The sequence below is a fragment of the Zootoca vivipara genome, chromosome 14 (genome assembly GCF_965207765.1).
Source record: "Zootoca vivipara chromosome 14, rZooViv2.hap1.1, whole genome shotgun sequence".
Classification (NCBI taxonomy): domain Eukaryota; kingdom Metazoa; phylum Chordata; class Lepidosauria; order Squamata; family Lacertidae; genus Zootoca; species Zootoca vivipara.
The window spans coordinates 17,242,935-17,268,926 of NC_142597.1; the positions used below are offsets into that span (position 1 = coordinate 17,242,935).

General features: G+C 51.7%; 3 protein-coding genes across 5 annotated transcripts in view; 2 read left to right on the forward strand and 1 right to left on the reverse strand.

The window, feature by feature from the left end:
- Positions 1-11,297, forward strand: part of SIK3 (SIK family kinase 3) — a 94,456-nt gene extending 83,159 nt beyond the window's left edge. For all 3 annotated transcript variants that reach the window (XM_060268640.2, XM_035140145.3, XM_088658035.1), the window contains 9 exons: positions 641-766; positions 1,903-1,988; positions 2,677-2,786; positions 3,057-3,381; positions 3,845-4,698; positions 7,589-7,752; positions 7,933-8,068; positions 8,484-8,658; positions 9,282-11,297. In XM_060268640.2, coding sequence (XP_060124623.1) covers positions 641-766; positions 1,903-1,988; positions 2,677-2,786; positions 3,057-3,381; positions 3,845-4,698; positions 7,589-7,752; positions 7,933-8,068; positions 8,484-8,641 — 1,959 coding nt within the window. In that variant the 3' untranslated portion in view covers positions 8,642-8,658; positions 9,282-11,297. The remainder of the gene's footprint in view (positions 1-640; positions 767-1,902; positions 1,989-2,676; positions 2,787-3,056; positions 3,382-3,844; positions 4,699-7,588; positions 7,753-7,932; positions 8,069-8,483; positions 8,659-9,281) is intronic.
- Positions 11,298-14,843: 3,546 nt separating this feature from the next.
- On the forward strand, positions 14,844-17,695 carry APOA1 (apolipoprotein A1). The gene is made up of 4 exons (XM_035139905.3): positions 14,844-14,882; positions 15,719-15,786; positions 16,161-16,317; positions 16,707-17,695. Exons 2-4 carry the CDS (start codon positions 15,744-15,746, stop codon positions 17,338-17,340), a joined length of 834 nt encoding a protein of 277 aa, XP_034995796.1. The 5' UTR covers positions 14,844-14,882; positions 15,719-15,743; the 3' UTR covers positions 17,341-17,695.
- Positions 17,696-19,001: 1,306 nt separating this feature from the next.
- APOC3 (apolipoprotein C3) lies at positions 19,002-25,151 on the reverse strand. The gene is made up of 4 exons (XM_088658036.1): positions 25,061-25,151; positions 21,080-21,155; positions 20,306-20,429; positions 19,002-19,321 (listed from the first exon to the last, which is right to left on the reverse strand). Exons 1-4 carry the CDS (start codon positions 25,115-25,117, stop codon positions 19,222-19,224), a joined length of 357 nt encoding a protein of 118 aa, XP_088514162.1. The 5' UTR covers positions 25,118-25,151; the 3' UTR covers positions 19,002-19,221.
- Positions 25,152-25,992: the final 841 nt, after the last annotated feature.

The window sequence follows — 25,992 nt, forward strand, 5'->3', positions numbered from 1 at the left end:
AAACCAAGCCAGGCAAGAAAGGGAGCAGCATGGGCCAGCAATCCAGGCTCCTGGCAGAACGGAGCTCTGCAGCTCCCAGGAAAAGCTTCCTTCCTTGTTCAACCTCCATCCACTTTTCACCTAGCATCCCACCATTGTTCATTGCATCCTTCCTGTATCTTGCTCTTAGGCCAGGTTGAATAATAGCTTTGTCTCCTGCTCTGCAACAAATGTAAAGCAGGGGTTAGGAAGCCTTGGAGTCCTCGCAGCACTAGAGCAGCTCCCAGTGTCCTGTAGGAAAAGATGTGATGGTGAACCCCGTTTAAATAAGATGCTTCCCCAGGACCTGCCCTTGAGATTGTTGTGGTGGGGAGGGAACACTCCCAAGTCCCAAGACTTTCTCTTCTCTTGCATCCAGCTGGCCCCATCTGGGGCTTTTGCCCCCTCTGGCTACCTTGCTGCTGTTGCCGGCAGTGCCTGAAGGGGCAAGTGCTATGTGGGTCTCTCTTCCTGGTGCCACTGAAGCAATGAGTGGGGCTCATCTGAGAACCAGAGGGAGCCACAGTGGCAAGGCTGCCTATGAGCCTCTCCTTCCTGCCGTGCCCCCTCTGGCTTTCTTTAGCCAAGAAGCAGCAAAAGTTCACTTGGTGGGTTGTTTCAGGAGTGTGAGCAGCTCCAGAAGATGTATGGGGGCCACATGGACGAGAGGACCCTGGAGAAGACGCAGCAGCAGCACATCTTGTACCAGCAGGAACAGCATCAGCAGATCTTTCATCAGCAGATCCAGGTACTGGCACTTCCAAGGAACATGAGGAGGAGGGCATTCTCTGCTCTGGACTGTGCCATGCTAGCCCAGCCCCCTTTAGGACATGGCTCCAGCCCAGTGTTTCCCAAACTTGGGTCCCCAGTTGTAGTTGGACTACCACTCCCATCATCCCTAGCTAGCAGGACCAATGGTCAGGGATGATGGGAATTGTGGTCCAAAAACAGCTGGAGACCCAAGTTTGGGAAACTGCTCTAACCCAATGCCACTGAATGCTTTCCATAGAGAAGGTTCAATTCCCAGCAGCAGCTCCAGGTTGGGCTGGGAGCGACTCCTGTTGGAAACAGGTACTGCCAGTCAGTGTATAAAAGAGACTGAGCTAGATGAACCAAAGGTCTAACTCAGTAGGAGTCAGTTTCCTGTGCCTCCCCCACACCTGACATCCATGAGCATGTCTGTGTCAAGTGAAAACACTGTCTTGTCAGCTCAAGCGCTTCCACTGTGGTTGGGGTGGGTGAGAGAGAGAGAGAGAGAGAGAGAGAGAGAGAGAGAGAGAGAGAGAAAGAAAGAAAGAAAGAAAGAAAGAAAGAAAGAAAGAAAGAAAGAAAGAAAGAAAAAGAAAGAAAGAAAGAAAGAGTTGACTAGTGCTGAAATGCTCCTCCCTGTTGGTCAGTATCATAGGAACACAGGAAGCTGCCTTACAGCAATTCAGAATATTGGTCCATCTAGCTGAATATTATCTACACTGGCTGGTAGAGGCTTGCTGGGGTTTCAGGCAAGGATCTTTACCAGCTTTAGCTGGAGATGCTGTGCTTCCAGAGATTGAACCAACTCTTCCCCGATTTGGCCCTCTTTCTTTAGATAGGGCAACCTGGAGAGTTAGGTAGTCCTTTTGCCCTTTCAGCTCTCCACCCCGCCTCCAGTCAGCAGCAGCATGCTCCAGAGCCACAGTAAGGGTCAGCAGCATCTCTCTCCGTTCCTGAGCTTCTGACAGGTTGCTTTCTCTGAGGCAGCCAGGAAGAGAGTTGCTTGAACGCCTTGGCATTGCTTGGCTCCATGGGGCTGTTTTGCCCCCATTTTGCAGTGCTCTCAGAGTGTACTGTGGATGCCACTGCTCACCAGCACTCTTCTTTGTTTCCTCTTTCCTGTGTGGTGCGCAGGATTGTGTCCGCCCTCCTCAGCCTTCTCCACCACTGCAAGCTCCAGGAGAAAGCCAGCCTGCTTTGCTCACTCACCAGCTTCAGAGGTAAGGAACAGCTCCTGCGCTTGGTAGGCCTCAAGCCTTCTCCATGCCTTGCAGGAAAGTGTGGGCATCTTCTTGCTCAAAGGGACCCAGTCTCAGCTTGATCAGCCTAGGCCCTTTGGCCTGCTGTAGCTCCCTCGGTGGCTGCATCTGTGAAGCTAAGAGGCAAAAAGGAGAGATGCTTAAGTTTAGATGGAAGACTCAGAAAAGTTTTTTTTTTTAGACAGACAGGAGCCTTCTCAGCTGGGAGGTTGTCTTATTGTGTTCTTTTCAGGAAAAGGCTGCACAGGCCCATGTAGTCACTGCAAGGACTGCCTTATAGAGAAGGCTGGGGAATGGCAGGGCTGCTGGGGCATTGGCCAAGTGAGGAAGCCCCATTCCCAGCTGCTTCCAATGTCAGTTCCCTACCCCACCCTCCTTGCACTTCATGCTATAGGTAAGCTTTGGCCAAGGCAGTGGTGGTGTGTTTTGCCCAGGCCTGCTCTTGCCTTCTCGCATTCTGGCAACGTAATCCAATGTATTGTGCAATACAGCCTGGGTGCTGATATGCCATAAAATCTTACAGATTGCTTGGCTCGCCCTTACGATGACGCCATTAGGCCTGTGCTGGTGATTTTCTATGGTGACATAAACATACCTGATATGCTGTGTGTGTGTGTGTGTGTGTGTGTGTGTGTGTGTGTGTGTGTAGGTTACGGATCCAGCCCTCCAGCCCACCTCCAAACCATCCCAGCAACCATCTCTTCAGGCAAACGGACAGCAGCCCCCCTCCAGTCAGCAGCAGCATGCTCCAGAGCCACAGTAAGTTCCAGCAGCATCTCTCTCCTGCCATGCTGCATTTTGTTTTGTCCCCATCCCCGCTGGGGGTTGCTTGCTCCAGCTAGCTGGGAGAGTCTCAGGTTAGGCAGTCTGCCACCTTCACCATTAGAACTCAGTTCAGGGATGAGTGAGCAATCACAGTTGTTTCCTGATATGGTGGACAAAGAACACCCCCCCGCCTCCTGCTTACACAGAGAGTAGCCATTGTGAATCCCAGCCAAGACAGTTAATGGAAAGACTTCCATTTCGCAGGTGCAGCCTCGCCGTCGCAGTTCCAAGGGATGCCCTCTCACAGCGCCATCTTCCAGCAGTCGGGCAGTTGCTCACCTCCCCCCAATGTGGCCCTCTCCTGCATGGGCATGCCGCAGCAAGTGCAGGGGCAACCGGTAGCCATCCAAATGCAGGAGCCAGGAGATGGGATGGGCGGCAGCCTCTTGCAGGCTGGGCGGGGCATGCCCACCCCGACCAGTGCCAATCAGCTGCAGATGCACCATCGTGCCAGTCTGATGGCCTCCCTGACTTACGGGCACAGGCCCCTCTCCAAGCAGCTCAGCGCGGACAACGCAGAATCGCACAGGTACGGCTATGGCAACAATGAGGTAGTTTCAGGGTGTTATGTGTGCCAATTCACAGTTGGCCTGGCTAGCAGCTACGCAGAGTGCGAGATTCCCAAGTGGTGTCCTCCCTGGACCACAGTGCTTCTCTCCCATGCTAGGCCTGTTCCATTTGTGAGGTCTGCTGGTGGTGATGATATCTCGCTTAAGTAGATTTCGAGAAAGGGTTGGGCAGAGGGGCAGCTGAGCAATGATTATTAGCCAGGCTCTCTCTGAATGGAACTTTTTCTCTGTCCTGAGGCTGGATGATGTGGGTTGTGGAAGTGATGAGGTCAGCTCTTCTTTCTGGGCTAACTGGCTGGCTGCTGCTGAAGACCAGCCCAAATCCTCCTTCCGGGCCACAAAGCTCTTGAGGCACAGAAGGAGGATATTCTCCTGTGCTCCTAAAGAGCCCCCTTCCTTCCTTCCATCTCTTAATCTGCACAGGTATCCGTCGACTGGCTACGACCAGGTGCACTTGCACCCCCACCTGTTTCCGGAGCAGGCCCGTGTCTCTCCAAGCAGCTACAGCCCAGCTACAGCAGTGGGCTTCCCTCCGCAGGTGGAGCAGTTCCCCAGCTTCTCCCAGAGCGCTCAGCAGCAGCAGCACTACGCCACGTCAGCCCTGCAGCAGGCGCTGCTGTCTCCCACCCCGCCAGACTACAGCCGGCACCAGCAAGTCCCACACATCCTGCAGGGCCTGCTCTCGCCCCGGCACTCGCTCACGGGCCACACGGACCTGCGGTTGCCCCAGGCCGAGGTGGCGCAGCTCATTAAGCGGCGGCAGCAGCAGCAGCAGCAGCAGGAATTCCAGGAGCTGATCCGGCACATGAGCCAAGGGGAGAGCGGACATGTGGCTACCAGCGTGGCCCAGAAACTGTCAGAGCGCCAGGCTCTGTCTTTGCCTTATCAGAACACTGACACGTACCACCACCCTCACCATCACCACCACCATCACCACCACCACACCAGTCCCCAGCACCTCTTGAAAGTGAGGGCGCATGAATGTATCCAGCAGGCGCCAGCCTCGGTGCCGGCCCACGGGTACGCTCACCAGCCCACCTTGGTCCACTCAGAGAGCATGGAGGAGGAAGTGGACTGCGTGTGTGAAGGGGAACGGGACAGCTTCCCAGGCAATAAGACCAAAGCTTGCCACGAGGCTCCGCTGCTCTTAAGTGCCGGTGGTCCTGGGGACCCAGACGCTTTGTTTGGGACTGCCAAGCAGGAGCAGGAATTGGGGGCGCACCATTACAGGCACCAGCCAGCCACCACCTTCAGTCGGAATAAGGTGCCCGGTAGAGGTAAGGCCAGGCCCTGCCCAGGGGCACAGAGCAGGGCACCGTTGGGTGGCTGGTTGGGTGGGGCTGGCCCGGATGAGCAGAGCAGGCAGGGGGCGGAAAGAGACAGGAAACTCCGAGGAATGGGACCTGGGTTGCCAAGCAGGCCACCTTCGCATGCTTCTCTGCAAGTGGCACCTGTCTTGATGGAGGGTGGGCAGGTGGGAGGAGAGCAGGGCAGGGTCCCATGGCTTACGGGCGTGGCCAGGGTGGTGGTTGGAGGGGGGAAAGGGGCTTATTCGCACCAGACATCGCTAATTTATGGAATCGGCTGCCACAGGATGTCATGATGGCCTGTGGCTTTCAGAGGGGGTTAGACAAATCCATGGAGCCTGGAGGAGAGGAAATGCCAACAAAGGGAAACCTCAAGCTTGGAGCCTTCCTGCCTCCTGATACCATCTTCTGAGGAGCAATAGCAGCAGGGGCTGTTGCCTTCATACATTCCTTCTGAGATCTTTAAGAGGCATTGGGACCAGAAGAGTCATTGCCTTTGTCCAGCTCAGGGATCCCCAAACTAAGGCCCGCAGATGGTCTGGGAATCAGCATGTTTTTACATGAGTAGAATGTGTCCTTTTATTTAAAATGCATCTCTGGGTTATTTGTGGGGCGTAGGAATTCATTCATTCCCCCCCCCCCCAAAAAATATAGTACGGCCCCCCACAAGGTCTGAGGGACAGTGGGCAGGCCCACGGCTGAAATAGTTTGCTGATCTCTTCTGATCATCTAGGGCCCTCCAGTTTGTTGCTTGAGTTAATGGCAGTTCAGTGGATTGGCTCTGGGAGAGGCAGGCTCAAGGCTCAGCTGAGCTGGGAACTCACATGGATTCTGGGGTGAGCCACCATCCTCTCTTGGTCTTAACCATTCCCAGAAATGGTAGGACAAGCAAGGTAAATACTGCAGAGCCATTTTCCAAGTTGGTATAGAAGGATTGACCTTGTGTGAATGATGGTGCCTTGTGCCCCCCCCCCCCAAGTTCAGGGGATTAAGAGTGCAGGCAGGTCGGCATTCAGGCACCAAGCAAACGCTTCTGGAAGTTACAGGTAGGTAGCCGTGTTGATCTGAGTCGAAGCAAAATAAAAAAAATCATTCAGTAGCACCTTAAAGACCAACTAAATTTTTATTTTGGTATGAGCTTTCGTGCATGCACACGAAAGCTCATACCAAAATAAAAATTTAGTTGGTCTTTAAGGTGCTACTGAAGGATTTTTTTTATTTTGCTTCTGGAAGTGTTTGTGGCATGGGGATGGGATGGGGGTGAATTTGCTCAGGAGGAGAAGGAGCTTCTTGGTGCTCTCAGCGCATGGGAAAGTGGCCCGAGGGAAGGAAAGCAAGCAAGCCAGGCTTCACATTTGCCTCCTCAGCCCAAGCTAAGAGCTCCTGTGTGATGCCTTCCACCCTTCCTCGCCCTGGGGCTTGATGAGCCCCCTGATCAGGACCCTATTTATCTTCCGTGCCTTGTCCTGCTCTGGTCAAATATGGCCTGCTGCTCATTTTGGTGGTGGCAATGGGATGCTGCTGCAAGATCTAGCAGATGTCAGGGGGAGGGGGAGGCAGCTGGTCACTGGAGGTCCTCTCCATTTGGAGGAGCAGCAGGAAGGAGGGCAGTGGCAGAGTCAGCCATATTTTCCCTCTCCTGCCTGAAGCATCCTCTGTTTGTTTTTCCAGGAAAGTTAAACTGACTCCAGCTTTGTGGCTACATATAGAAAGAGTGGTGTGATAGACAGGAATCCTGGGTACTCTTTGGGATTGTGAAATCCTGGCTAATTATTTATTTGAAGTCCTTTTTTATCCTCTCTCAAGCTGAAAAGGCTCCCAGAGCAGCTTACAGATTTTTATTTACTTCTTTATTTTTAAAAACCCACCACTGCCCCTTGCATTCTAAAAGGCACAACACAAAAAAAAAGAAAAAGGAATAGGGAGGGGGGGAGTATGCTTAAGCGCCAGTTCTGAAAGTTTAAGAGTTCTTTAAAACAACAAGCTGGGCTGAAAACAGTCAGGGGGGGGGGCTAGAGAAAAGGAGCCCCAAAGAGTGTTTTCCCTCCTGTCCTTGTTTCCAATATGGAATCCTAGTTCTGACAAAAAGGCCACCTCCATGCCTCCTACTCATTGGCCAGATCCAGGGCTTGTTGCACCTTAGGCCTGAGGAAAGAGCTTTTGGGGGAGACACAGGTGAGGACGTTGTGCTGTGCAGATGCTAGCAGCCCTTTCCGTGCCCTGTGGGTGGTGGCTCCTGAGGTGATAAAGGACAGCCTTTACACCCTGCAAGCACAACAGTTTTGTCAGCAGTTGATCTTTGGCCTGGCCCCTTTGGAACGAGGAGCACCGCCTTTTAGAATCGTTCCACTGCATGTCTCCACTGTGTGGAATGGGGGGAGGTGGGCCTATGCCAGGAAGCGGGCTGTGCTTTGTGGGCCTGGGCTAGGCACTTTATGCCTGTTGGGGGAAGGATCTCCTGCACAGGCTCCCCTGCAGGGAACAGGAGCTGCTCGTGGGTCTTTGCACAACTGTGTGTCCAACAGCAGGAGTCCCAACACAGCCGGTTGTGCTCCGGCGCGGGGCCATTGTGAGGATAAAAGTGGGGTAATTCCCATGAACGTCTTGATGGAAAGAGTGTGCAGTGAATGAGAAAAAGGAATGAAAAGGGGTCTCTCTCTCCTTTTACTTACGGCCTGAGCCAGAAGGATTTTAGGGTACTTGTGGTTGAGGAATGGGTGCCTTTGAAGGGACATAATGGTTTCCCCCCCTCCCTCCTCTTCTCTCTCTCTCTCTCTCTCTCTCTCTCTCCCTCTCTCTCTCCCTCCCTCCCTCCCTCCCTCCCTCCCTCCCTCCCTCCCTCCCTCCCTTGCCCACAAAGACTCCATGGTCACAGGTTGCATGGAAAGAAGCTCTCCTGGTCACGTGGAGATGCCAGATGCAGATGGGCCAGAGGGTTACCCCACAAGGCCGATTCCTGGTGTGCATCACAGATCCCGGCCTTTGCAGAGACACCACACCATTCAAAACAGTGATGATGCCTATGTATGTTGGGGAGAGGGGTGTGGGTGGGGATGGGGGCCCCCGTGTCAAGGTGACACACCTGTTCTATGGTGTAGTGGAGGTGAAGGCCCTGGTCCCACCTCCTCTGGCCAGCCTCTTCCTTCTCATTCTTTAGCAGTGCCCCTTGCAGGTTTCTGAGCCTTTCCTTTCTCCTGCCTCCAGGTGCAACTGGACACTCTGCCAGGCATGAGCCTAATGGCAGGGAAGGCGCTCAGCTCTGCCCGCATGTCCGATGCTGTGCTCAGCCAGTCTTCCCTCATGGGCAGCCAGCCGCTCCATGGTGGGGAGAGTGAAGAAGGTGAGCGCTTGCACCCTCCAGGTGGTGCCTCTTTGCATGTCCAGCCAAAGGCATCTGACTTAGAGCTGGGCAGAGTGACCCGCTTGCTTGGCCTGGCCCAGGAAAGTGAGACGGGGATGGTTCTAGATTTGAGAGGTGGGGAGCGTCTGTGAGTGCTCTGTGTCTGTGGGCCTGGAGTAGGAACGGGCACATTAACAACTCCACCCTTCTTGCACTAGGAGCCAGGTTGAACATCTAGATGGGACAGCGGGATCCTTTGTTAAGCTTTCCGGGTTGAGCTGTAGTCCTCTCTCCCTGGGTCCTGGGGCATGCTGCGCTTGGCATGCCCTGTAGCTCCTAAATCTTGGAGCCAAACACACACTTCAAGGCCTTGCCTGAACTGTCACTTCAGCTTCCCTTGTCTTTGGTTTTGCAGACTGTGGAGGGAACTTGGAAGGTCAAGAGCACTTGAACCTAGCAGACGGCAACCAGCATCTAAACACCTCTTGTTACTCTTCCACGTGTATTACTGACGTCCTGCTGAGTTACAAGCACCCAGAGGTGCCCTTTGGGATGGAGCAGGCTGGGGTCTAGAGAGCAGGCAGGCTACAGTAAGTAGCATTTGAGTCCAAACCTGTGCCAGGCACTGGGGAGATGCATGGACCCCTTCCATGAAGGAAAGGGGATGGGGGGGAATTACCCTCCTTTTTAATGTTGGTCTACCCACTACCTGGACCTGCACTACACCGTGCTCACTGGGGAAGCAAGCGCCACATCCAAAGTTTCTGCAGGGGTGTTTGCTGCTGCTGCTGGAGCTGAGCAAAGCTCTCTCTGGACCAGCCGCAAGTCTCAGGACCTTGCTGGTAGAAGAGCCAGGCATGAGGAAATATTGTGTCTGCGTCCCTGGGGCATCCAAGGTTGGACGTCGCATTCCTGGCTCAGAGGTCAAGAGGCTTAGTAGGCTCAGAGTGTGAAAGGTGTACTGCTCACTGCTGCCCTTGGGAAGGGGCGGGGCTTGGGGCTCTCTCTGGCTCCCCAGTGAGCTATTCCTGCTCCTGAAGCCATTGCCAAGAGGGCCCCTTGCTAGGCCAGCCAGTTTTGTGCCTGGCGGTGGGGGTGTGAAGCAGCGTGGGGCACAAGAAAGGCTTGGTGAGGTTCCTCTGTGTAGCAGTGTAGGCAGGTGTGAAGTATTCCTGCCACCCACTCCCGTCTCTTTGTCTCTCTCATTTTCCAGCAGGGGTATGTACAGCTTTGAAACAAAAAGGTCCATTTCAAACCAACAGTATCTCGCAGCCTTGCGCCAAATGGCCGTCCCGTTTCTCCTTGACGGAAATCTTGTGGCGGCTCCTCCTCCTCCTCCTCCTCCTCCACCTCCTCGTTGGTTCAACGGTGTGCTTGTTCCTTTCGGATGTTCATTATTGCCATATTTGCCTGTGACGCCAGCCATTCTGGAAGGACCAGAGCACGCCCCCTCGCACAGAAGCTGCAGGGGGCAGTTCGAGGGCAGCTGCCAGCTTGGAGGGGCCCCCTCCCCGGTCAGTGGCAGGTGCTGGGAGAGGGGGCAGTCAGCCTTGCCTGGAAAACCTGATGGCAGAAAGGGAGAGGAGCTCTGCCCACCCGCAAGCAATAAGCAGCTGTTTTGGACGGTGCCTCTTCATGATCTGCCTTTGCAGTGGCCCCTCCAGGCCAGGGGGCTGGGTGGGGGTCTTGGGGGCTATGCTTGCGGAGGGGCCGAGAGCCAAGCCTCCACGTCTGCCTTCCATGCATCGCTTGCCTCCCACCCCTTGGCCATTTGCCCCCCCCCGCAGTGGTGCAATATTGCTTTTGTGTGTCTCTCCTCTGTCAGCCTTTCTGTTTTAAATTTTGTCACTCTGTCCTTTCTTCGGTTTCTCTCTTTTGTACACCCCCCCCATTTAATTCCATGTGCTACTACTTCTTCTTTTTCCCCTTTTCCCCCCGAGAAAACCTGGTTCTTGTTTTTAACTTACTTTCCCTTCAGATCATGTAGGAATTTGTTTTGGTAAATGTTTTATTATTATTGTTATTGTTATTAATAATAAATTAATTGTTAATAAAAGGCAGGATGCATTTTGCCCCTCCCCTTCTACCCTGCCCCATGTTGCTGCTTGCCCTTCCCATCTTCCTCCCAGTATTGGCTTTTCTCCAGTGTGGCAGCGGTGGTGCCCCTGGCGTTGCCGCGGAGACTGTCTCTCCCTCTCTCGCAGCCCTTGGGGAACTTGTTTTCTGTGACTGGTCCAGGGTCTGGGGCACCTCCAGCGGCTGGGCCTCCGGGGAGTCTCTTGTGTCATCTTTTCTGCCTTTGGAACTTTTGACGAAGCTGCAACAGAGAAATCCCTATTACTGACTCTTTTTGGAAGAATTTTTTAAAGGATTAAATATATATATATATATAAATATATATATATCAATGCAGCCCTCCTGAATTTGCACAGAAGAAGTGTGAGACCAGCATGGCTGAGGTTCTTTTGCTATCGTCATCATCATCATCATCACCATCCTCCTGTTCCTCGTTCTCACCTTTCCAGCAGCATCTGGATACCAAGATGTGCAAGCAATGGTGGGGGGAAGCCTCTTCCTGCTCCTGCTCCCCCTCCAGGCTGGATTGTGGCCACTGTTCCACTGAGGCAGCAGGGGACTCGCTTACCAGGGAAGAAGAGTGGGCCATGGAGGGGCAGGGGGGATTTGAGGGCTGCTCACTGCTCCCTCCTGCCACTGGGAGGGAGGGGCCAAAAGGCACCAAAAGCCTCCTCTGGCCTGGCTTTGGACTCTTGCTTTGGTTTTTCCTTCTGTTTACATGATCCTGAGAGATGACAGCAGCATCAGCCGCCCTCCAAACAAACCTCCGTGCAGGGACTGGCCTGGCTATGCTGTTTTGCAGTATCACACTTTTTGTTTCGTTTTTTTTGTTTTTGCGGGGGGGGGGGGATTCTTTTGTTTTTAATCATTGCTTTGTATTGTAGTAATCAATACTCGCAGTATATGTTGAATGTATCATATACTTTGCTATTATTTCTGTTTTGGGGGAAATGTCCAAAGTATTTTTTCTCATTTATGTTGGACTAAAAACAAGAACCCACACAAACACAAACTCCCCAGATTTTCAGCAAAATCTTAGTTCAGTTTTTTTTCCGTTTGTTTGTTCGTTTTTGGTGGGTCATTTTGCAACTAGTAACTTAGTTGGACGTGGGATCATGACAAATAAACCCATGATTATGATTGGCTCTCAGCAGCTCTGGTCTGGCTTTTCTCTTGCTTTTGTGTCCAGGGTTGGGGAGTGGCGGGGCCTTAAGCTGGGATTGTCCCTGGACAAGTGGCAGTGATGGCTCTGGAGACCCTCCTTAGGCAGAGGACCCTTGTGCTGCATTGGTACTTCGGGATCAGTAGAGCTTCGGGCGCGAGGGAAGGGACCATAACTCAGTGACAGAACATCTGCTTCACAAGCCAAAGCTCCCAGGTTGAATTGTCTAGCACAGGGTTTCCCAAACCTGTTTCATCGCAGGGCCCCACCTGCCTCCTCCATTGCATCCCATCACCAGGGTTAGTATCAAAAGGCCCTCCTGCTGCACACTGCTCATGACCTAGAGCAGGGGTGGCCAACTTCCAAGAGAGTGCGATCTACTCACAGAGTTAAAAACTGGCAGTGATCTACCCCCAGGTCAAAGTTGTTGAGCTTTTTTTTAGGAAGGAAAGCCCTGTTTTGGGGGGTTCACGTAAAAGTTGTTGAGCTTCTTTAGGGAGGAGGAAAGCAACATTGACACTGAGGTTTTTTTTAGGAAGGAAAGCCCTGTTTTTGGTGGTTCAGGTCATTTTAGAGGTGGAGGGCAAAGATGTTGAGGTTTTTTTTAGGGGAGCCAAAAAATTTTAGCTTCTTTGGGGGGAGCTACCAGTGATCTACCACAGACGTCCAGTGATCTACCGGTAGATCACAATCTACCTGTTGGACATGCCTGACCTAGAGGAAGGGCGCATTATTGGGACTAGAATGCTCCTTAGTATGTATCTGCTTAGCATCTCCCTTTGAGGGGGTGCCATGATGTGAGCATTTTTGTCTGAAAATGGCATGCCAAGGAGTGATTAGCTAAGGTCGGGTCCTGTTGAGAGTTTTAGTCTGGTGGCATCCAGTGGCAATTTGTGCTCCCTGAGGAGACCTTTGCTTCCACCAGAAAAGTTGGTTGTCCTTTAAAGCCAAGCTGGCTGATGCAAGAGCAGCATTTTTGTCATTTTGATACTGGTAGCCTTGGGCTAGGATCCCAAGCAGAACCTCCACAACCTCAGTCACATTTCTTTGGGCGGTGGGCTTTCAAGAGAATGGGTTGGTGTCACCACTGCTTCCTTCTCCTACCCCAGTGAGTCCTGCTGATTCCTTCCCAGGGCGGGAGGCTAAGAATGGAGCACAGTGCCCAAATGGGTTTACTTGGATTTCTCTTCCAGAAAGTCTGGATTGGAAGTTCCTTGTATGCATTTTGTCCCTTGTCTGAGACATTGTAGAGCTGCTGCCAGCCAGTGCTGACTATATGGAGCTGGCTGGGCCTTATGGGGCTGACTTAGTAGAAGGCATTCCTATGACTGAGCTGCAGTCCTCCATAAGGCTGCTCTGATGTGTATGGGCTTCAGTGAAAAGGCTGGCAGAGTTTCCCTTGCTGTTCTCTCCTGTGTCCCCAGCCTCAAAGGTGCCATATACAGCGATACCTCTGGTTACGAACTTAATTCATTCCGAAGGTCCGTTCTTAACCTGAAACCGTTCTTAACCTGAGGTGCCACTTTAGCTAATGGGGCCTCCCGCTGCTGCCATGCCACCGGCGTGCGATTCCTGTTCTCATCCTGAGGTAAAGTTCTTAATCCAAGGCATTCCGGGTTAGCAGAGTAGGTGTGTATAACCCGAGGTACCACTGTACTGTATATCAAAACTCTTGATGGAATGGCAGTAAAGGGACACATGCAAAATGGTGCTAGCCGATAGGGATTATTAGTTTTTATGGTGCCCTTAGACTTGGCTTTTGCTTCAACAGACTAACACATGCCTGGAAACAGAGTCAGGATGTGTTTCTCGTCTTTTATGGAGGTTTCATGTAATCAGGTCCGTCCGTCCCCATGGCAGAGAAAGCCATGCCCAGAATTTCATGCAGTCAGTTGCACCACACAGTCACCAACCTTCCTATCTGATGTAAAATCCAGCACTCTCAGGGAGAGGTTGAGGTTTATTGGATGTATGTATTGCTTCACACTGAATAAAGTCCTGAAGTGGTTTGCCACTAAGTAAAACATAACAGTGATAAAATCACGTCAGCATATTAAAAACAGCACAATACTGTATCATTGGTGCTGCCTAAATGCCCTAGAAAACAAAAGGATGGCAAGGTTGGCACCAGGTGGGCCTCCCTTGGGGGGGGGAGAGCATTCCATTAAGTTGGGAAGGCAATTTTCAGGCCTTTCCAACTTTGAACAATGAGATGGAATCTCAGAAGTCGTGGGATGGGTCAATAACTCTGGCAGATCACTTGCTCTGCCCACAGTAGGTCAATCCCTGGTGTCATCAAGTTTGAAAAATGACCAGAAAGACCCTTGCGTGCCTAAGATCTTAGAAAGCCCTTGTCAGAGGACACCAGCCTCCTCAGTGTTTTGGACAGTGGCTCCCATCATTACCCTTGACCTTCCTGGCTGGGGCTGATGGGAGTTGTAGTTTGACAACTTCTGGAACGCGTCAGGTTGCGGAAGGCTGGAGTAGACCGTATCATGCCAAGACAAAGTCTCATCTGGTATAAGGCAGTTTCCTTTGTTAAGGAGACTTTGCGGTCAGAGGGTGGGGCAGAGGTGATCCACATTATCTCCAATCCAAGAATGAAGTAGGCAGAATAAGCAAATGCATCCAAATGCTTGAGTTTGCACAATGTGTTCAGTTTGCAGTTACTCTCTTAGTGGAGTCAGGAGGTTCTTCTTGGTGTAGATAGAGCCCCGGACATCGTTGGAACAACCCTCTACGGCTGAGGTGGTTCTTCCCATAGAGCTGCTTTCCCTAACCTGGCTCTGTCCAGATGTTTTGCAAATAATCAGGCACCTGCTGGAAGCAAGAGCCCTTCTGCCTGATAACTGCCCATTTGCTAGGTGCAAACCCCTTTTTCTTCCTCTTGTGTATGGGGAAGCGTTGCAGCGTGTGAACCCTCACCATCACTTGCAGCCAGGCCCAAGTCAGCCACTTTCTCTGATGTTTGCCCTTGTCAAGAGAGGTGAGGTTTTGCCTGGGGAAGTGGGGAGCCAGGATAGAAAGCAACTTATGGTAGGTACAATTTTCCTCTCACACTGGTCCCCCAGCAGAGGAGAACAACCCCAGTTATTGGCCTGTTGTTAAAGGCTTGCCTGGTCCATGCTGGGAGGCTTCAGGTCACAGAGTTATTCTTCTGAAGTTATTGCTAAAGGCACCGAGGACAGAGTCCTCAAGCCACTTGGGAACAACAACAGGAGCCTTGCAAATCTCCTTCCTTGGCGGCTGCCCAGCTGAGCGGAGGGGTCCGTGGGGTTCCTGTTCTGCCCACAAGTGCAAATCTGGGTCAGAGAGCTGGCCCCGGGCCCAGCTTCTGTGTTTGTTCCGGAGTCCCTTGCCAGGCCCCTGTTGCTCCTTGATCGTGCGCATTCCCCCTGGGGATGTGTGTTTGATCCTTGAACTCTAAGCGCCACATAGTCACGACTTGGGAGTGAATTCCCCATTTACAGCTTTGACTTATCTCCGGCAATAAACAACCACCTCTGTTATAAATAGCCACTGCCGAGGAGGATCGGCCACACGAAGCAGCAGAAGCAGCAGACGCTGAAAGGACTGGTAAGAATCTGGACCTCTCCTGGTACTATTCCGGGGCTTGCTTCTCTCTCTCTCTCTCTCTCTCTCTCTCTCTCTCTCTCTCTCTCTCTCTCTCTCTCTCTCTCTCTCAAAGCTCTGTGAAAAAACTTTCCCCTGCGGAGAAGTTGCCTCTCCATTTCTTTCTTGATCAGCCTTTGCCAACTCCCTGGTGCCCACCTGATGTTTTGGACCACAGATCTGATCAGCACCAGCTAGCACAGCAGCCGAAGCATATCAGGAAGGCTGGCAAAGGCTGACTTGGTTGGCAAAGGCTGACTTGGTTGTTTTGCCTGGGACGTCCTCTTGGATATATCAATGGATACCTTGGGGTGTATACCTTTGGAAGGGCAGCTCATTGGACTCTTCCAATGATCAGGTGCCCCAGCTTGGGAAGCATCTCTGGGCATCTTGCTGCTGCTGGGCTAGGTGGACGTAGCAGATCTTGTGCACAGCGATTCTTGCTTAAGGGCAGAAAGAGCTGGCCTGTGGGGTCATGCCAAGGGGAGCCCACCTCACCTCGAATCCGGCTGCTTCTCAAAATGACCAGCCAGGTGCCTCATGGGAAGCCCACAAGCAAGACTTTACAGTAACTAGTCCTCCTGTGTTGCTTGCTAACCGGCAAGATCCAATGCCTGTGGGTGTGGGTCTTCCCATTGGCTCTTCTGGCTAATAGCTCATCTTTAGCAGGCCTCTTTTTCTTCTCACTTCCAATTTCTCTCTTTCTTGGTCTTGGGAGAGAAAAGCTCAAGAAATCCTGTTGTTGTTGTTGTTTTACATCTCTGTGGATTCTTCTGGCCTGACTTGATCCCCTTCTGCAGTCTCCAGGTTGGAACGCATTGCAAGATGAGAGCCATCACAGTGACCCTGGCCCTGGTGTTCCTCACAGGTGAGTCCCCCCGACCCTGTGCTCACGGGCAGGGAATGGCAGCTCTCCCTGAGGCAGCCCAACTCCTGCCCAAGAACCTTGGGGGTGTGTGTGTGAGCTCTGAAAGACATGCTGTGATCTCCGCTAATCTCTGCTTGCGGGTGGAGGGAGGAGCAGCCCTAGAGGAGTGGGCTGTGCCTTCAGAGGGCCGAACTGGGGAGACCTGGCTCGCTTCTGACTGCCCCTTTCTACATAGCTGCCAAGTTATCCCTTTTTTACAGGGATTTTCCCTTATGCTGAATGGGCTTCCTCGTGAGAAAAGTGAAAACTTGGCAGCTATGCCTTTCTAAACGCTTTGCCCTTAGGCTTTAACCATTATTGCATTACTTCTGCAGGAACCCAGGCCCGCCACTTCTGGCAGCAAGATGAGCCCCAACAAACCCCCCTGGAGCGCGTGCACGACGCTCTCACCGTTTACATAGAAACCATCAGGGCTGGTGTCCGCGAAGCCATCACTCAGGTGGATAACTCTGCCTGGGGCAAGGAAATGGAGTGAGTAGCAAATTAGGGGCAAGCAGGGAATGAACTGGCAGGCTGTAGGCTTTTGGGGTGCCCAAAGCTCCTTCCCCTTGACGTCCTCAGGAGATTATGCTTCTGCCTCAGGAGGGCTTTCCATCTGCGCAGGGGCAGGGGGGAGTGGCTGGCTGGCTGGCTTTGTGGATATCTGTGGAGGCCTTTCCAAACCCAGATGCCCCAGATCTCCGTTCACCCTCATGGAACTGTGGTGCAGCACCAACCACCTCCCTCCCCTGACTGGCTAAAAGCCAGATATTGGGGGGCTTATAGTCTCCCTTCTTCTTCTGGGCTGGAACAAGAGGGCTAGGCACCAACTCTGCCCTCTCTTCACCCACTAACTCGGTCTCCCCATCCTCTCTCTCTAGCCTAAGCCTGGTTCCGAAATTGGACAAGGTGCACCAGTTTTTAGCTGAGTTGCACAAAGAAATAGCTCCCGAGATGGAAGAACTAAAGCAAGAGCTGAAAGCAGACTGGGAGAAGGGGATCGAGGAGCTGAAGAAGCACTTGGAAAGCGTGAATGCCAATATCCAACCCTACTTTGATGAATTCAGCAAGAAGCTCCACGAGGAACTAGAGGCTATCCGGGCCAAGGCAGAGCCCATCGGGCAGGAGGTGCGGGAGATTGCCCGCCAGAACCTGGAGACAATTCAGGAGAAGGTGAGGCCAGTGGCCGAGGAAGCGCGGGACAAGCTGCGGGACCACGTGGACGAGCTTCGTGCGAAAGTGGCCCCCCATGCCGAAGAGATGCGCCAGAGGCTGAGCCAGAAGCTGCAGGAGATCCGGGAGCAGGGCGCCCCCAAGTTGAGAGAGTTTCAGGCCGACGCCCAGAAGCACTTCACTGCCCTCCGGGAGAAAATCGGACCCATGGTGGAGAAAGTGCGTGAGCAACTGCCCGCTAGCGTGGAAGGCTTCAAGACCTATGTGGAGGGCCTCATCGCCACTGTGCAAAAGGCCGTGGAGGACGAGGTGAAGAAGGGGCAGGAACAGCAAGCTGCCTAGAGAGAAGCATGGCAGCCCCCCCCCTCCTTCCAGGATCCTGCCTGGACCTTTGGGCCTCCCTCTTCCCTCTAATCAGGGTTCCCCTGAATAAGCACTGCCTCCCCAGTTTGGTATTTATCGCTGACCTTTCCCACCCCACATTTTGGCACCACAACCCTGGGTGGGTTATGGGGGGTGGGCAGGGAAAGGAGGGGTTGCAACTCCTCCCCACGCCCTTTAAACTCCAGCTGGAAGACCTCAGGCTGGAGTGGAAGAAAACCTAGCTTCTCTCCCCCTCTTCTCCCTGCCTCCATCCCCACCTGCTCAGTCCAGTGCCTGTCTTCTCTTTTGCCAAATAAAAAGCAACTTTAAGAGATATGGCTGTTGTGTGATGGATGTCTGCTCCCATGAAGGGGGTTGGGAGCTTTGGGGCATGACTGGCGGGGTGGGGGGTGGGGGTCAGAAGGGGGAGGGCAGTGAGAGGTGGGTAGGAAGTGAAGCGTTGGCATTTGCGGTGAGGGTGGGGGTTCCTTTTGCAGGTTTTGCCAGTCCAAAGGTCCCGTTTCCTCCTGGCTAGTTCTGTGGGTATCTCCCCACCATGCCCAATGCCCTAGTGGGGGAAGGCCTGGACTATGGGAGGGTGGGTCCTGAAGGGGGAGACTTTGAGGGAGAGGAGGCTGCTTCAGGTGCCAGAAGTTTGGGGATTAAAAGGAAGAGGGAGTCATCTGCAGGCAAGGATAGCCACCTCAAAGCTTCAGGCAACACCACAGCTACCCAGTGTCCCTGCATCCTGCGCTCAGGGAGGCCCCTGGCAATCTCTAGGCAAGGCCAAGTGGAAGAAGGGCTGCTGCCACTGTGTGAGACAAATTTGTGGGTCTTCAGAGTTGCTGCTGTTTATTCCCAGCTCTTGAAATTAAACATATTGGGACTGGGAACAACCAGAGGGAGTTTGGGAGCGGGGCAGAGCCAGGGAAAAAATCCCTGCTGTTTGAGGTTGGCCTTCCCCCCCCCCTCTCTCTCTCTGTGTAGCCCATCACAAAAATGTACACTCAACTCAGCAAAAACAGGGCGACTAAACCTGAAACTGAACAAGTGCCTAGCCAATTATTGTCTTGGCCATTTGGCCTCCTGGTGGCCGCCTGCTATGCCAACTGATCTTTGTCCTTAGGTAGCACAGGGCAGAACTTTTCTCAACTCTCCTGTGCTGGCAGATGGAGCTAGGAGGAGCTGCAGGAGACCCCCTGGTCAGGTGAAGATGCCTCTCCCTGCTTGCTTGCCTGCCACCACCAAACCCACCAAATCTAGGACACCACGAACACATCAAGATTCTCTCTCTCCCCGCCCCCTTCCCCAGATTCAGGCTAAATTCATCCCACCTGGCAGCAGGAGGGAAGGGATTAAGCAGGTGCCTGGATAGGGCGAAGTCTTGATTCTGGAGAGTGAGTTTTAACTGGAAAGGGCCTTTCCCCAGGATGCCTCTCCCTGCCCACTTACATACCGTAGTTGCTCAAGGAAGGGGATCCCACCCACATCTGGAAATGTGATTGTTTTGCTCTTGGGTGGTTCTGGTGGGAAACCACTGAAAGCCTCCCAAAAAGTCTTTTTGAAAGTGTCTCTCTTGCTCCACCAAGACCTCTGCCCAGTTTGCTTTGTTGGTTCACAGCAAGAAACTCAAGCATGCAAAGGGTTTGCAAGATTTAATGGGGAGAAAGCGCCATGCTTAATGAACATTGAGATGTCTGAGGGAAGGAGGGAATGAAGGAGTGACTAGGCAGGGCAGGGAAAAGGAGAAATGGTAGCAAATGTTGAAATCCTTGCCTATCACTAGACAACTTTAGCACCCTGCTGCTGTACTGGGAAAGGCGAGAGATCCTCCTGGAATTGTGTAGAATCAGAATTCCATCATGCTGCAGGCGCCGGCGTCTTCAAAAATGTGGTAATCTTCTCCTTTACACGGCCAAAGTATTGAACTGCATTTGCCCAGCCATTAGCGATCCATTCCCTAAAAGGCAGTGGGGGTGGGCGAGAGATTGAAGGAAAAGGTGCATTTAATTGCTGTGGATCCCCCTGTAAAGGGTCACTTAGGGCAGTGTGGCAAGTGAGAGCTTTTCCTGGTTTCAGAAATTCCCCCACCTCAACCCCTTTGGGAAAGTAGGGTTTTCCAAGCCCCCTGAAAGCCTGGCTATTGCCAGAGTTCTGCTACGCCGACTGTGCGTTGCAAGAACCTTCCACATCTGTGGGCCCAGAAGTAGCCACCTCTGCCCCACGTATTGTGACAGGCGGCAATAGCACCCTTTAGGTCTCAGCAAGGGGCTGCTGCCCCAGTGGAGACAGTGGGTGAAAGCGAATAAGGGGCGCTTAAGGGTTTCCTTATGCCAAGGAGGGGGTGGGGTGGTTCTAGGAAGGGGGCAGGTTCAGGAGATAATCCTGTTTGCTTATATGTGCAGCCCCACACGGCATGCATCAAGGGTGCCATCTCACCCTCAGGATTGTGGGTGCCCACCACCATAACACAGATGTGCAGTGTCACACACGCATGCCTGCATGTAGTGTGTGTGATGTCACATGTTGCATTTTTGGAGGGGGGGCTCCTCCAAAACCACAATGCAACATTGTGCATCGTGCTTGTGACATCACACTATGTGCAGGTGTGTGCATGTGACACCGCATGTCCATGTTGTAGTGGCCAGCAGATCTGCCTCCGAGTCCGAGCCCCAACCTTGGAAACGGGTGACTCACTGGCTGGCTGCAAAGGGCGGAGCTGAACTGCTTCTCTCTTGGAGGCAGAGGCTGGCTGGTTGGCAATCTCTGGCTTTGCTCATTGACTTTGTGGCTCTGCTCATTATATTATTGTGGGTGCCTAAGCACCCATGGACCCCTGGAATTGGCTCCTATGGCATGCATGCACACCCACACACCCGGTCCCTCCCTCCCTGCTGCTCTATCCCAACTTTCCCCTTCCTTGAGCTTGGAAGGCCTCCCCCACCTGGCCTGCTGGGCTGCTTCCGACTCTTGGAGGGTGGTGAAGCGCTCCTGGGTCTTTTGGATGGCTTGCTGGGCAAAGACTTGCACTTTGGCCACCAGGCTCTCCTTTGGGGCATCTTGAGCTCCTGCAAGACAAAAAAAGAAAAGGGGTGGGATATGGAGCAAACAAGCACTCTCCCGCTCCCCTCCCTACACATACACTTCCCCCTCTATTTTTGGGGAGCGGAGGACAGAATCTCAACTGCCTTGTTGGTTGATTTCCCATGCTGAAGAAATAGGGGTGGGCGGGGACCACATGGGTGTGTGAATTATCTGTTCTTTCAGGTGCTTCCTATCCCAACCAGGTGTGCCTTTGCCTCTTGCTTCAGCCAAGGAGTGATGCTCATGTAAGCTAGGGAGCCTGTGGCACCCAGACCCTCCAAGTGTCCCTATTTTCCAGGGACAGTCCTGGATTTAACAGAAGCTGTCCTGGTTTCTGATTTGATCCCGGAATGTCCGGCTTTTCCTTAGGACATCCCTATCTTCATCGGAGAAATGTTGGATGGGATGGTAGGATATCTCTATTTTCATTGGAGAATTGTTGCAGGGTACAGGCACTCAGTTGGTGGCCTCAAGGGGAGGGATCCCCCTTCCCCCTTCCCCCTTCCTCTTCCCACCAGGAGCCAAGTAGCTGGCTGGAATTCAGTTGTGCCCCTTGCACCGTCTCCCACACAGGCAGGCATGTGTGAGAGCAATACAGTTCTGGCACAGGGGGGTGGGGTGGGGCATTTCTTACGTGCAAACACAGCAAGCAGTGCCAGAAGGACAAAGAGCAGTGGAAGGGGGCTTCTCATTCTGTCGCTTGGCTGGACCTGTGATGGGGAAGGAAAGGCAGGTCAGATCACCATTGGCCACTGAAGGCCAAGAAGGCACCATCCCCAGTAGTCTGGGGCTGAGGCGAGGCCTGTGCTAGACTAGTGCCGGAGTAGTCATTGGCTTTGCAGAACAGGGTGTCGAGAAGGAAGGGCTGCTGTAGCCCAGGGGTAGAACATCGGTTCTGATGCAGTTTTGTATCAGCTTTGCATGCTGAAGGTCGCAGGTTCAGTCCCCGCTTTCTAGCGACTCTATGTAGGTTTGGGAGAGACCCTGCCTGACAAGACACTAGAGAACTTCTTGTTGCCAAGCCGTGTGGATCATAGAATCGTAAGGTTGCGAGGGACCCGAGGGTCATCTAGTCCAACCCCCTGTAATGCAGGAATCTCAGCTAAAGCAGCCATGACAGATGGCCACCCAACTTAAAAACCTCCAAGGAAGGAGAATCCACAAAGACACTGAGGCAGATGGGCAGACGTCTGACTTGGTATAAGACAGCTAGCTTCCTATGCTCCTAGATTTTGGCAAGCCCCGGGATTTGGCAAGCCCCCGTAGATTTCAATCCCACACCCAACTCTGCTACCAGGAGGGTGGGCATCAGCACTCAGTGACAGAGCTCCCACCTGTTGTGCATGCAGGGGGTCTCAAGTTCCACCCCCACTCAGCAGCATCAAGAAGGTCTCTGGTGGCTGGGCTTGGAAAGGGACTTTGCTTTACCTAACACGGGACAGTGCCTGCCAGTCAGATTTGGCAAGGCTGTATATGAAAGATGACTTAACAAAAGATGTGATGATAAAATGGGCAAAGGATTTTGAGCATAATATTGAATATGATGCGTGGTTGAAATTATGGAATCAAACATTGAAGTTTACTGCATGTACTGCCTTGAAAGAAAACGTAATGAAGATGATGTACAGATGGTACTTAACACCAGTAAAATTAGCTAAGATGTATAGAATGAGTAGTAAAGTATGTTGGAAATGTAAGGATAAAGAGGGTGAATTTTATCATATGTGGTGGACATGCGAAAAAGTTAAAAAAAAATGGGAAATGATTTATAATGAACTGAAAAAGATTTTTAGATACACCTTTCCCAAAAAACCGGAGGCTTTTCTATTAGGACTCATAGGAGATGAGATTGTAAAAGGAGATCAAAAATTATTTATGTATGCTACAACCGTGGCTAGGACTTTATTAGCCCCAAAATGGAAAACACAGGCGATATCGATGATCGAGGAGTGGCAGATGAAAATGATTGACTATGCGGAATCAGCGAAGTTGACCTGCAGGATCCGAAACCAGGGAGAGGCAAAGTTCCAAAAGGAATGGAGTAAATTTGTGGACTATATGGAGAAAAACTGTATAAGTTTAAAGACACTTGCAGGACTGAAATAAATCCTACGAATTGACTTTAAGTAGGTGGATTAAAAGGAACTGCGAGATAAGAATGGATAAGAAAACCGAGGGAGGGGAGGTAGGGAAGTCAAAGCTCGGCAGAGCAAAAAGAAGTAAAATAGCTGAATAGAGTGTAAAATGAGAAAATTTTGTTTTGGTTGTTTGTTGATGTGTTTGCTGTTGATGTGTTTGTTTATTGTGTTGTTGAATATGGTTTATTTGAAATTGTAATAAAATTCCTTTTTAAAAAAAAGATTTGGCATGGCCGGGGCCAAATATGCCACATATCTGCCTCAGGATGGTGGCTACGGACATGAGTTTGACCAAACTGCGGGAGGCAGTGCAAGACAGGAGTGCCTGGCGTGCTCTGGTCCATGGGGTCACGAAGAGTTGGACACGACTAAACGACTAAACAACAACAACATCTGCCTCAGGATAAGGTGCCCTGTTGTGCCCATTAGATGATCCAAGCTGGTACATCGGACCTGGCTCAGTTCCAGACCAGATTGGGCAGGGTGTGGCCAGCTCAGCTGATTTGGCTTCCGTGGGATCTGCTGCTCCATAGATTGCAGCAGTGGCTCCTTGAAATCTCAACCAGCTATCTTTAAAAAGGATAAAGGGATCCTAAACTGACCATCTCCCTTGCCCCTTCTCTCTTCCTAATTGTGATGAGGCTGTTTGTGGGGAGCAGTGGCAGACCTACATTTGGGGGGCCCTGAAGCTTGAATTGTCATGGGGGGTGTTCCTTCACAACCAGCAACAAAGTCTAGGTAACCACTGTTGCCTTTTTCAGTGGGGTTGTTCCACCACACCTTTACAGCATTTGTGCTACTGACTCTCAAACTTTGGGATCATTGAAATATATACAACAACAACAAAAAAGAATCAATTTGACTTCGTTCAATGCAACTGAAACTGAGTCTACTAGACCCTTTTTATAAAAAAGCAATGTGTACTAAAGTTGCTTCTGGGGCCCCTCTCGGATTAAGGAACAACCTAAGGTTTAAGATTCATTAGTTTCATCGTAGATCTGCCTCTGGTGGGGAGGGAAAAGCCCTCTGCACATCCCTAGAGTCACACTTCCTATTTCATCCTGGGAATGAGTCTAGGCTCAGACTGGTTTAGATTGATGTAAAAATTGAGGTTTGGCTTTTGCTGCCCAACTCCCCATGGGGCCTTAAGTCTCCTAAGTCCATGATCGGTTAAAGAAGAATGGATGGGGGCAAGATCCAGTGGAAAGCAAGGCAGATATTTATTTTTTCTTTTGCAACAGAGTTCTCTCCCCTCCTTCCAAGCAGGGAGAGAAACCCTGAACAAAAGTGTGCAGGAACCTTAAAGACTTTTGACATTGCCCAACCCCCCCCTTAACCAAAGACCACCCCAAAATCATCATACATACATCAAAGGAGGCAGTCTACAGCAGAAATCCTGTCTGCTAGGATGCCTGCTAATGGTCACTGATTGCATTACCTGGGCAGTCTGGCCATTCTTTTGTGATGGTGAATACTTTAGTTCCTGAATCCAGGCTCACCCTATTCATACACAAATATGCCCTCCTGCCAACCTAGCAGTTCGAAAGCATGCCAGTGCAAGTAGATAAATAGGTACAGCTGTGGTGGGAAGGTAAACGACATTTCCATGCACTCTGGTTTCCGACACGGTGTTCCGTTGCGCCAGAAGCAGTTTAGTCATGCTGGCCACATGACCCAGAAAGCTGTCTGTGGACAATCGCTGGCTCCCTTGGCCTGAAAGTGAGATGAGTGCTGCAACCCCATAGTTGCCTTTGACTGGACTTGAACTGTCCAGGGGTCCTTTACCTTTATGCCCTTAAAACAGGATTTGTAAGTGAAAAGACAATGGGAAGGCTTTCCTCATTTACCTCCCTACATGCAGAGGAATATTTGAGGTCATTGGGAGAGTCAAAATGGCTTCAGGATTGCTCTCATGTACTATTTCAGACACATGATTCATATACAGTGGTACCTCGCAAGACAAATGCCCTGCAAGATGAATTTTCCACAAGACAAATGCGTCTTGCGATCTGATGGTGACTCGCAAGACGAATTTGTTTTGTGAAAAATTCATCTTGCGAATTGCGGTTTCCCATAGGAATGCATTGAAATTTAATTAATGCGTTCCTACGGGCAAAAAAAGAAATTTCAATGCATTCCTATGGGAAACCGCGATTCGCAAGATGAATTTTTCCCAAAATGAATTGACTCGCAGAACGAATTAAATTTGTCTTGCGAGGCACCACTGTATTTAGATACATTTGCATTTATTGTTTATTTATTGTAGAATTGAGACCTTATAATTCTTATAACAAGATTAAGCCCTGGCTCCCCTGTTGGCAAAAGGTAGGGGTGAGCAGTTCTTCCTTTGGGGGGATATGCCTTTTTAAATTCACAAATTGGCCTGGAAGAAGTCAGGTGCTCCAAAGCAGTTTGTGACTGAACAGGCTCCCCTCCCGCCTCCTTTGCCCCACCCAGCAAGTCTCTCCCACTCTTACCTGCTCCTTCTTCTTCCCAGGAGGTGCTGTCTGGTGCCTGCCTGGGCAGCTTCTCATTTATAAACCCCCAGGCTGTAGGGGCTATTGGACCAAAGGTCAACCAGGAGACCTGAGGGGAGGGGGCCCATCTCTTGCTGACTCCCTACCCCCCACCCCGATGCTGTCGCCATGTTTGCTCAGCTGAAGCCTGTGCTGGAGGTGGAGAAATCCCCTCTCTCCGCTACCAAGGTCCCTGCATTGCTTTGTGGGCAGCCCTTGCCTGGCCCTCTCTGCCTTTGGCATTGGTCTTCCTTATGGGCTAGCAGGTGGCTCTTCTTCCCAGGAATAGCACTCTAGCCTTACCCATTGCCCGTGTATGGCAGGTACTCTTTCCATTTGTTGAAGAAAGATGCTCCCGTCATCTTTGTTGCGTAAGGGCCGCTAGCCCAGAGTCAGGAAGAAACTGTGTGCCCAGGTTGGTGCTCTGCGCTGCTGAGTCTGGCACTGCTGAGTTTCCTTTTCATCAGTATTCTTCTTGAGGGAGAGTTCGGTGCAGTTCAAAAGCTTGCACACTGCATTGGCTCATCGTTGACCCTGAATAAAATGTATCTCCTGTGCACCACAACCACCACCCTGCTCATTGTTTCGGGGAGCAGGAATTGATGCCTCTCTTCCTCTAGCAATGTTTGTACGTATCCTTGCCTATTTGGGGCACATGCAAAGCTCATTCGAAGCTGCCTGTCAACACCGGCAGTGTTTGCAGTTCGGAATACTGCATTGTCAACAAGATTGCAGGAGGCAAAAACACCCTGGCTTCAGCTTGCTCTGCAGATGTACCACAAATCTTTTGTCTTAACATTTGTTTAGAACATATGAAGAGCCTGTTGCTGGATCAAGCCAATGGCTCGTCTAGTAGAGCATCCTGTTCTCACAGGGCCAACCAGATGCCTGTG

Excerpts from the sequence above, each read along its gene's own strand:
- APOA1 (XM_035139905.3), top strand. The coding sequence starts at position 15,744 with ATGAGAGCCATCACAGTGACCCTGGCCCTGGTGTTCCTCACAG. Across the intron at positions 15,787-16,160 it reads GGCCCTGGTGTTCCTCACAG|GAACCCAGGCCCGCCACTTC; the intron begins GTGAGTCCCCCC and ends TTACTTCTGCAG. Across the intron at positions 16,318-16,706 it reads GCCTGGGGCAAGGAAATGGA|CCTAAGCCTGGTTCCGAAAT; the intron begins GTGAGTAGCAAA and ends CTCTCTCTCTAG.
- APOC3 (XM_088658036.1), bottom strand. The coding sequence starts at position 25,117 with ATGAGAAGCTGCCCAGGCAGGCACCAGACAGCACCTCCTGGGAAGAAG. Across the intron at positions 20,430-21,079 it reads ACTGCTTGCTGTGTTTGCAC|GAGCTCAAGATGCCCCAAAG; the intron begins GTAAGAAATGCC and ends TTTGTCTTGCAG. Across the intron at positions 19,322-20,305 it reads GAAGCAGCCCAGCAGGCCAG|GGAATGGATCGCTAATGGCT; the intron begins GTGGGGGAGGCC and ends ACTGCCTTTTAG.